Source organism: Mya arenaria, chromosome 14 (assembly GCF_026914265.1).
Source record: "Mya arenaria isolate MELC-2E11 chromosome 14, ASM2691426v1".
Classification (NCBI taxonomy): Eukaryota; Metazoa; Mollusca; class Bivalvia; order Myida; family Myidae; genus Mya; species Mya arenaria.
The window spans coordinates 3,958,005-3,969,098 of record NC_069135.1 but is presented as its reverse complement, the minus strand read 5'-3'; the positions used below and the strand labels follow the sequence as shown (position 1 = coordinate 3,969,098).

General features: G+C 37.7%; 2 protein-coding genes across 2 annotated transcripts; one reads left to right on the top strand and one right to left on the bottom strand.

The window, feature by feature from the left end:
* Window positions 1–2,247: 2,247 nt before the first annotated feature.
* Window positions 2,248–4,457, top strand: LOC128217461 (uncharacterized). Its single transcript, XM_052924616.1, has 2 exons — window positions 2,248–2,839; window positions 4,033–4,457. The coding sequence occupies exons 1-2, from the start codon at window positions 2,248–2,250 to the stop codon at window positions 4,455–4,457; spliced, it is 1,017 nt and encodes a 338-aa protein (XP_052780576.1).
* A 1,606-nt stretch (window positions 4,458–6,063) lies between these two features.
* Window positions 6,064–10,850, bottom strand: LOC128217726 (cytochrome P450 7A1-like). Its single transcript, XM_052925075.1, has 5 exons — window positions 10,702–10,850; window positions 9,723–9,822; window positions 8,476–9,392; window positions 7,889–8,067; window positions 6,064–7,643 (listed from the first exon to the last, which is right to left on the bottom strand). Exons 2-5 carry the CDS (start codon window positions 9,800–9,802, stop codon window positions 7,353–7,355), a joined length of 1,467 nt encoding a protein of 488 aa, XP_052781035.1. The 5' UTR covers window positions 9,803–9,822; window positions 10,702–10,850; the 3' UTR covers window positions 6,064–7,352.
* Window positions 10,851–11,094: the final 244 nt, after the last annotated feature.

Below are 11,094 nucleotides of genomic sequence, written 5' to 3'. Positions count from 1 at the left end.
GAAAATAAGCATTGTTAAAGAATATGAGAGAAGTGGCAGTTCTGCACTGTCAGCAGACACTAGAATACATACAATTGTAAAACTAGGGCTGCAATTTTAAAGCTTCATGTCCCTTGTCACCTCAGTGAAATTGGTCATCATAAAGAGTACCGTTAAATTGACGTATTAACCTTATATTGTATGGTGACTTTTTCAATTAGCTTTTGTCACGTTTTCCTATTAAATGTTACGTTAATATTGCGTCATCGTTTGTCAGCAACTGACCGTTATGAACCGCTCGCCGGCTGTCAGGCGGATACACACTTTGACCCAGAGGAGCAGGGGAACTTGACAGCCCCCATTACCACTCCTGACAGCAGGTCGTGAGTCCCCTTGACAGGTCAACGATACCATGGAAAGATCAGTCTCGCCTGGTCATCTTCTTTAACTTGTGTTTAAGACTTGGCCAGTTGGACAAATTTATGTTTCAAGCTGCTTGTTGAATAGGTTTTACTCGAGGGTTAATAAGCATAAAGTACCCACGTAACCAAGATCACATGCCAATAGAAAGACGTCGAAAACGTTATTTAAACCAAATGCATTCTCACTGAACATGACTGTCCTTTCTCCTCTTTATTTGTCTCAACACAACAGCTAATCAAAACGTACTGAAATAATAAATAAAAGAGATCATGTGATGTTTTGTGTTAAAAGTTGTTTTATCGGTATGTACCCGTCCATGATACATTCATTCTTCTATACCGCTACAAATAGTTCCTGGCGTAAATAACTTGGTCATGAGATAGTGTATCTACACCTTTAATGCGACGGGCATCAACCTCTAAAATCGCAATCCCGTTTTCTGTATAATAAATGTACGAGTATATCCCAATTTTATTAATTAATTTATCAGGGAAAAAACCGCCCCACAAAGGCATAGCGCATGTTTGTATTCTGACTACATTAAAGATGCATTATCAAATTACTTATTTAGTTAAAATCCGAAGATAATGTACCTTTTTATGAATATATCCCATAAATATTTTTTTATGAATTATTAAAAAAATACGATGAAAAATATTTGTTTGCAAAGAAAAACCATAATGACGATTTAAACTCTGTGACGTGTATAATGCGAGTAAAAATGTAAACATCAGAAGTAGATACTATATTGATAGAAATAGCAAAACTAATAAAAAAACAATTTCACCCACCCAATAGCAAGGAACAGGAAAACTGTCACCGATCCAACAGTAAGGAAGAAGAAATTCTGTCGCCGTCCAAATAGCAAGGAACATTAAAACTGTCGCACCGACCTGACCGTTTAGAACAAGAAAAATGTCGCCGACCCAACAATATGGAACAAGAAAAATGTCGCCGACCCAACAATATGGAACAAGAAAAATGTCGCCGACCCAACAGTAGGGAACAGGGAAAATGACGCCGACCCAACAGTATGGAACAAAAAAGAATCGCCGGCACAACAGTATAGAACAAGAAAAATGTCGCCGACTTAACAGTATGGAACAAGAAAACTATCGCCGACCCAACAGTATGGAACAAGAAAAATGTCGCCGTCCCAACAGTATGGAATAAGTAAAATATCGCCGACCCAAGAGTTTGGAACAAGAAAATTGTCGCCGACCCAAGAGTATGGAACAAGAAAAATGTCGCCAACCCAACAGTATGGAACAAGTAGAATATCGCCGTCCCAACAGTATGAAAGAAGAAAACTGTCGCCGACCCAACAGTAGGGAACATGAAAAAAATCGCCGACCCAACAGTATGGAACAAGACAAATCAAGCCGACCCAACAGTACGAAAGAAGAAAAATTTCGCCGACCCAACAGTATGGACCAAGAAAACTGTCGCCGTCCCAACAGTAGGGAACAAGAAAAAAATCGCCGACCCAACAGTATGGAACAAGACAGATCAAGCCGACCCAACAGTACGAAAGAAGAAAAATGTCGCCGACCCAACAGTATGGAACAAGAAAAATGTCGCCGACCCAACAGTATGGAACAAGAAAAATATCGCCGACCCAAGTGTGTGGAACAAGTAAAATGAAGCCGACTATAAACCTGTCGTCGACCCAACAGTATGGAACAAGAAAAATATCGCCGACCCAAGTGTACGGAACAAGTAAAATGAAGCCGACTATAACCCTGTCGCCGATCCAACAGTATGGAACAAGAAAAATATCGCCGACCCAAGTGTACGGAACAAGTAAAATGAAGCCGACTATAAACCTGTCGCCGATCCAACAGTATGGAACAAGAAAAATATCGCCGACCCAACAGTAAGGAACTAGAAACCTGTCGCCAACCCAATAGTAAGGAACTAGAAACCTGTCGCCAACCCAATAGTAAGGAACTAGAAACCTGTCGCCAACCCAATAGTAAGGAACTAGAAACCTGTCGCCAACCCAATATTAAGGAACTAGAAACCTGTCTCCAACCCAATAGTAAGGAACTAGAAACCTGTCGCCAACCCAATAGTAAGGAACTAGAAACCTGTCGCCAACCCAATATTAAGGAACTAGAAACCTGTCGCCAACCCAACAGTAAGGAACTAGAAACCTGTCGCCAACCCAATAGTAAGGAACTAGAAACCTGTCGCCAACCCAATAGTAAGGAACTAGAAACCTGTCTCCAACCCAATATTAAGGAACTAGAAACCTGTCGCCAACCCAATATTAAGGAACTAGAAACCTGTCGCCAACCCAATAGTAAGGAACTAGAAACCTGTCGCCAACCCAACAGTAAGGAACTAGAAACCTGTCTCCAACCCAATAGTAAGGAACTAGAAACCTGTCGCCAACCCAATAGTAAGGAACTAGAAACCTGTCGCCAACCCAATAGTAAGGAACAATAGAACTGTCGCCGTCGCGCCCACCCAAAAGCAAGAACAACAACACTGTCGCGCCGACTATTATAATAATAATAATAATAATAATAATAATAACAAAAACAACTTTATTCAACGAAGGTTACATACTAAGTGTACAATCATTACAGACATACTACTTATTTCCAGCATGGCCTTCACACAAAAAGTATTACAAAAACACATATACTGACTTACATATTAAGCAACATACAAAACATACAATCACACTATCACTATCATACTTTTCTCATGTAATTCAACATACTTATACATGTATTCAACATTTCTTCGACAAACACACTCAGTTTAATATGATGATTATAAATTACAATAATTTCATCCTGTAAATAATGTAGATATATTCAGTAAAACCACATTCAATCGATATATTTTCAACATTTACACATTTGGTAGTATCCATTACAAGTTGTTGCAAGAATGTCATATACGTACATAAACACAATTCATGTAAACAATAAACTATTTATTATAATGTTAATTAAATAAAGTGTCAAGATTTTTTTTTCATAAGTGATAATATTATTCTGCCAATAAGTAGACTTTAAATGCATGTAGGCTGGTAGCTTATCTTGACATTTAATGTATGTAGGAAGAGAATTCCAAATTTTCATTGCTTTATAGGCAAATGTATTTTTGATATAGTTTGTTCTAGGTTTTACAACACAAAGATCCTTGTTTTCTGAAGAACGCTAGCTATAGTGCTCATAATTGGCAAATGTTAACAATTCTGTGAAGTACGAAGGAGTCAAACATTTCATGCTTTTGAAAACAAGTAATGAAAGAAGATAATAGCACCTGTCTTCAAAAGATAGCAACCCTGACTGTTTGAATATGTTTCCACAGTGGATAGTTCCCGACTCAGCAGCAATGAACAATAAAACTAGCATGCCGACCCAGCAGCATTGACCAATAAAACTGTCGCGCCGACCCAGCAGCAAGGAGCAATAAAACTTGTCGCGCCGACCCAGCAGCATTGACCAATAAAACTGTCGCGCCGACCCAGCAGCAAGGAGCAATAAAACTGTCGCGCCGACCCAGCAGCAAGGAGCAATAAAACTGTCGCGCCGACTCAACAGCAAGGAACAATAAAACTGTCTAGCGACCCAACAGTAAGGAATTAAAAAACTGTCACTGACCCAACAGTAAGGAACAAAAAATCAGTTGCCGACCCAACGATAAGGAATAATACAACTGTCGCACCGACCAAACAGCCTTGCCGACGCAACGGGAAGAAACAAGGAACCTGTAGCGCCGACCCAACAGCAAGGAACAAGGAACTTGTAGCCGACCCAACAGACAGGAACAAGAAAAATGTGGCCAGCCCAGCAACAAGAAACAGGAAAACTGCCGTGCTGACTCAATGGGAAGAAACAAAACAAAATTTCGCCGACGCAATATTAAGGAACATGAAAAATGTCGCCGACACAACAGCAAAGAACATGAAAAATTTCGCCGACCCAACAGTATGGAACAAGAAAAATGTCGCCGACCCAACAGTATGGAACAAGAAAAATGTCGCCGACCCAACAGTATGGAACAAGAAAAATGTCGCCGACCCAACAGTATGAAACAAGAAAAATATCGCCGTCCCAACAGTATGAAAGAAGAAAACTGTCGCCGACCCAACAGTAGGGAACAAGAAAAATATCGCCGTCCCAACAGTATGAAAGAAAAAATATAGTCGCCGACGCTACGGCAAGGAACATGAAAAATGTCGCCGACATATCAGAAAGGAACAAGAAAAATGTTCATGTATTCTTTTTTCACTTTTTCATACATAATAAAGGTTAAATGTCTTTTTTCGAAATATGTAAAGTGTGTCTTGTTTTATAACATTTGATGTAACATTTGAAGTACACAAATAAAAGCAATATTGTAAATAAAATGAGATCGGCTATCTGCGGTATCAAGTAGCGGCGTTGGCTCAGTCACCCATTTCTCCCCTATTTGATCAGCCCAAAGAATGCCTTATTAAATTGTTACGGGCTGAGTTTAAAGATATACCAATAATGCAGAACAAATGTGTCCACAAATTACATGAACACATGACATTTGCTCGTATGTTTCCTCTTTTTGTGTGAAATTACATTATAATATCAGGTACGGGCGATATGATTTTACAAAAAGATTGTTTCAACTTCAGCGCGTTTAATCGCCGAAAAATAGTTTCTGTGAAAAAGGTGCATTTGTTAATTTGTTTACAATGACTTTGCGTTATAACGATTTAACATTTAAGGAAAGTTAATAAACGTTATTTCATCATATCAAAATTCCAATCGATCCAACTTTGAAATAAATGATATTGAGTCATATGAATATTATTTTGTAGTTTATGATGAAGTATTGAACTTTGCCATTTGGAGTGATATTTTGATTTGATGTAGCGAAATCTCAACCAGATGCAGGGTCTCCTTGGCATTTTAATTCTCGAATACCGTATTGCCACATGTGCCGGACAGCTGGGCTCATGGACTGTTTTAGCCACAGGTAGAACGGGACCAAGTTCAGCTATTTACCGGAAGCCAAGCTCGTGTGTATTTTTTCTAGCACACTAACCCAGTATCGCGCCATGGCGTGATTTGAATGAAGAGTTTCACTGCATTATGCAATTACTTCAAACATTATAACATTTCTCGTTTGCACAGTTTTTTATCATGATGTTACATTCGCATTATATAAATACCGAAAAGGCCGATCTCCTTACAAATCATGATTCCAATACTACTTTGTTTTGGGAAATGGTCGTCTACAGTCATTTCAGTAAACCTTTCATTGAATGTAACATGGCGTGTTAATACTTATGAATCGCTTTGATACCATTACCGTTCAGTGAAAACTTCTAGCTATCATTGTATATTTTCTTTTTTTTATAAATTTGTAAGTGTATTTTTTCGTAACATTTGATGTAACATTTGATTTAAAAATACAATTCTGTAAATAACAGGAGATCATAGATAGATATAAGTCGTGATATGTATTAACTTGAATATTCGCTGAATGCTTGCAGTATAAGCCATTTATTTTGCAAGCAAGATGAACGATTCAGCTCAAGATTTTTGCTTTTTATACCTCCAAGATTCAAGTACGGTCCACGTTGCCTCTCTCTTCTATGAGAGTTACCTCCGCCATTAATCCCTTGACGGACCATGTTCGCGACAAACAATAAATATCGTGTTCAATTCAATGCATTTTATTCTTCATATCTCCGGACAAAGCACCAACCGAATCACATAGCATTTGATCACAACATTATAACAATATACATCATAGAATTACAAACTATTGCCGTCTTACATGAAGAGTGAGTTCAACAATGTTCTTTTTTTCATTTTAATGCACGTTCTTAAACTTTTTTCTCATAGGATTTAAAAAAAAAATGTCAGATCCAAGTAAATCTAAATGAATCAATATTATAATTTGAAGAAGCATAAAACAGAGTATAACATGGATTAAAAAATAAAATAACAGGAAACAATCTATGTATTCCTTTAATTCAAAAGATGTTTAACATCATAAGGAATGTGGAGATGTCTCTATTATTGACGTGTAGGGGAAATAAATGATTTAATAAATACGATGATTATTTACATATGACAAATGGTGCTGGCGAGAACGAACTAATTTCAATATATGATTAAGTGAATTGGATCTAATGATTGATACAGATGATACATATCTAATGTACAATGTATCTTGATTTATTGATATAACACTGTTCCGTGTGTTCGTCGAACAGTAAATATTAGAATTCAAATTCTTTAAAATGAATAACAATTTCAGGCTTTTATGATTTACAATGCAGACTACCAGGAATTCATTTAGTACTTAAATGTTTTAACAATGGTAAATAATGTATAAAAATGAAAAGTATAAATAAATAAAGAAATAAATAGTTGATGTCAAGTAAAATGTAGCACTTTGACAGTTGAACAAGGTTTGTGAACAGTTGGGTAAATGCCACAGTAAACGCATGGTCAGTTTATACAGAATGTACACTATTAAACAGAAAACTATGCATTTCAACATGTGATAATTTCATCTTTATGAGGATATGAAGTTTACAATCATTATATACAATATTAGCACGTGACCCGTTTTCTCATTTAACAGTGTTTCACATTCATGCTTAAATACATACAAACAACACATTTTGGCGAATTATTATACAAAATAACGCGTGTAAAATGTAATAAATTAACAATCATAGCACTTGTTGCAGACGCATTTACAACAAATCGTAAGTTTAACAGTCCCTAACAAACATATTATAAATGTGTACCAAAATATAATTTAGAACATAACAAAAACAAGTGCGGGGCATCCCTGGTGCATCGCGCATGCGCTGCTCGCGGGTTATGTCCCAGTTCCCGCGGTTTATGATGCAGTTTGGAGCCTCCTGACCCCGGTAAGTTGCGAGGGTGGATGGGATTTACTGATGTCCATACTGGAGAACGCGGCGGCGCTCATTGCACAAACTCAACAGGCCGCCTGTTTTCTTTCCTTCTGTACAAGATCTCAACGTCTCTTGTTGGTGGCAAAATTTCATGACCATGATAATGCACATCCGGTTCACATGTCTGGCCGTCCACTGTTTCAAAGTCAAAATTGTGAGCAAGGTTGAAAATGAACCACTTTGCCTGAGTCATCGCTAGCTTTTTCCCGGGGCACAACGAACCGAAAGCCAACAAAGGATTCTTCAACTCGCGTCCATTTTTGTAGAATGTTGCATCGACGAAACGGTCATATTTAAACTCCTGGAAATACATGAAAGTAATTTTATAATCACTGACATAAAGTGACGACGTAGCATTGAAGAGTTTAGGAAATAAAATAACAATAGTAACATTATAACGTTTACGTACCTTTACTGAGAATTACCTGACAACCGTGTCATCAACATAAGATGTGAATTACTCAACATATAAACTTTAAACTCGTATTTTATCAAATTTACTTCCGAATACAAACGCGGCCGTTTAGATCTAAGTAAGAAACCTACCAGGGGATTTTCAAAGATTTCTGGGTCCTTGTGGATAGCAGGAGGGTAGATGGCCACGCGGTCGCCGGCGCGCAACTTGTAAGTTTGACCATTCTCCATACAGAAGTCAGTGTCAGCGGTCACCGCCCGCACCATGAATACGCCGCTGGTATATCGAATAGTCTCATTCAAGACGCTGTCTGAAAACGCAAAGATATGTAATTTAAATGCTTGTTATGCTGTATGCGTATAGGTTACAGTGTCCTAGTCATTTAAAGTCGTATAACAATTACTGACATAGTGGAAGACAAACGCAGACTATTAATGTTCCCGAACTATTTAAGTGCAGTGTTTTGCCGATGGTATTTTATTCCTATTTACTTTCTACAGCGAACATAACGGCAGCCTTGTAGGCATCATCGTGTTTTAAATACCACCGATTTCATGCTTAAATGCCCCTATTTCACGCTTAAAGGAGGTACTCTCTTTAAGTTAAATCAATAGATATATTCTTTTTTGTTCGTGATCTCCTTTTCGCTGACATTAGCATTCAATCGTATACATTAAACAATGTTACAATTAATAAGCAGGAAAACAGTAATACTTACTAAGCACTGGAAGTTTGTCGAGCTCAGCTAGGGTTAGTTCTACGGGTCCTTCCGGATCACAGAAAGAGGCCTTTGTCTCAACAAACTCATTAATCTCCTGTCGAAGGGCCTGTAGAGCATCTTGGTACTTCATCAGGTAGTAGATGAGCCAGTAGGACACGCGGAATGTGTTGTAGTTCACGTGCAGGAACACAAGATTATGTCCAATAATGTCCGACTCCGTCTGTCCATGGGATTTCATGAACTCTGTTGAGTATTTGATGTAATCTGACACATCTGACCTTTCGAGAATCTCGTCAGATTTGGGCATCTTGACAAGAACATCCAAGGCCCTGCAGGCGCTCGGAAATAGCTTGATTGGCAGTCCAAGCCACAAGAAGTTGAAGTACTTGTGAAACACATCAAAATTTTGGTAGACGTTCACCGGCTCGAAAACATCTTCTGGTTTCTCCTTGCCGAAGATGGATCTGAAGATTGCGCGGAACATCGTTCTGGAACCGAAGGATCGAAGACCATCTCGACACCAGCCGTCCGTCATCGGCAGATTACATGTAGCATCGGCGAAAGATTCCCGCAAGTGGTTGGAGAAATTGTTCATGTTGGCAAATAAATATTGTCCCTTCACCTTTTTTGACGCCTCTTTGATCATTTTCTTAGAGTCTATCAGTTGGAAACTAAACACGTTGTTGTTAACCTGTTTTTGAATTGGATCAAAGTCGAAAGTTTTCTCCTTGCACATTCTTTCATACGAGTGTGGGTCACTAATGATCGTGATGTGCTGATTTAAAAGGCGTATTGTGAAAATATCACCAAACTTTTTAGTAGACTTGTGGATGAATTCGACTGCATTTTCTGCAAAATCCTTTCCATTTCCCCACAGAAAACTGCCTGGGACAAGTGCGGGCTCGCTCTTTCGCCTAAAAAACACGAAGGAGATATTGAAAATAAATGTGATAACATTAGAAGTTCATTTAGATTCAAGCGAATTGACACCATTAACAATGAGATGACAAGCAGTTGTCTGGTATACATGTAATGGTATTTTGTGAATTACAAAATAATTAATTTTTGGACAGTCTGGTATGTTAAACTGCAATAATGAATTACCCTTGATGAGGTCAGCGTGACTATAATTAGGGCCAAGTCATGTCTTAGGTGTTAACAGGAGCGGTGATTTAGGCGATATATTATGCAATATGACGGGCTATTGTAAAATGCAGGATACGACGAAATAAGAGGACTATTACCTTCTGCGGGCGAAGATTCTACAATAGGCGAGGACCAGAGCGACCAGAATAACTCCCAGATACACCGATACGGCTACCATTCTGCTGGCTATTAATATCTCTGAAATCAGAAAAAAAGGAACATGCAATCAAAACATGAAACATTATTGAGGCATTTGCTTTATCTTATGATCGAAAAATGTTTAACATTCTTCCCAATGACTACCATATTATTCCACACGTCGATACCATTCAAAAACAAAAGAAACGATTAAGCGGTTAACACCTTAACATTTCAAAAAGCCTTGAATGTCATTTCAAGGAATCATACCATTCTGTCTTTTGGCATTTAAGAATTCATTAGTGATCAAATAGCCATAACCACATGTGAGGCGTTTTAAAGTATTAGTTTAACCATTGCACGATCGTTGTGCTTTCATGTGGGAAATTCCCAGTCAAAGGTTTACTATGAACCAATGTTATGGGACATAAAGATAATAATGAATAACAGAAATACAACTGTCCCTCCACGATTTCAGCTACTGATAGTAACTGAAGGTGTTTGTCTGCGATAAAAAGATACTAGGTTTCCTTTCATAACCGTTTGAAGTGAACAATTAAGGAAATGATTGTTAAACATTGAGTTATTGGTCGCTTTGTCTATCCAATACCACTGCTATTTAAGGCGGTAGCCACAATAAACTTTCACTGTTAATCTGAGTGACTAATACCTTCTATAACCAAACTAGCCACAGCAACAGTCCAAGTAAAGTAAGGTAAAAATAAATCATCGTTGTTCCAACCTTGTCACTAATTCGAGTTTTTAATTCATTTTATATATCTTCTTAAAATAAGCATGTAAGGCATAAAAAACATATACTTTTATCATGAAATTCATATTATAATTTTCAAGTAGTACTGTTCCTAAATATGACATTATCATTAATGCGATAACAGATGTGGTATGCCAGATCAATCGTATTTCATCAGTCTCACTTACGTTTAAATATGTAAAGTCGTTTAAGGTCCAAATGTGAACAATTCCTTTTCAAAATCGTAAATTCCAATATAATTTCAAACTCTTAGTTTTAGTCAATGTCTTCTTCACTGTAGCAATGTAATACTTGTTCGTTTGTAGTATAGTAAATACTTCACACGTGAGCTCAGTTGAGTATACTCTATACGTCGAGAAATAGATATTTATAAAGAGTTCTCACGGTTTAAGCTCCTCCTATCGGCCAATCGTTGACTTGCGCCGCCTCCCCGATTATGAATCAAGTTTTACAACTACTGTAAAGGCGGCCAGTCGATAGTCACATATCGTAATAAAGACTGGCTTTTATCGCATTTTAATACAGAAAATAGGAAATAATGTGGTCATTTAAATTATTTT

Bases quoted from the DNA above. Each gene is read 5' to 3' on its own strand.
- LOC128217461 (XM_052924616.1), top strand. From the start codon at position 2,248: ATGGAACAAGAAAAATATCGCCGACCCAACAGTAAGGAACTAGAAACC. The intron at 2,840-4,032 runs GTAAGGAACAAT...CTGACCCAACAG, and splicing joins AACCTGTCGCCAACCCAATA to TAAGGAACAAAAAATCAGTT.
- LOC128217726 (XM_052925075.1), bottom strand. From the start codon at position 9,802: ATGGTAGCCGTATCGGTGTATCTGGGAGTTATTCTGGTCGCTCTGGTC. The intron at 8,068-8,475 runs GTAAGTATTACT...TTGCGTTTTCAG, and splicing joins CGACAAACTTCCAGTGCTTA to ACAGCGTCTTGAATGAGACT. The intron at 7,644-7,888 runs GTAGGTTTCTTA...ATGTATTTCCAG, and splicing joins AAATCTTTGAAAATCCCCTG to GAGTTTAAATATGACCGTTT.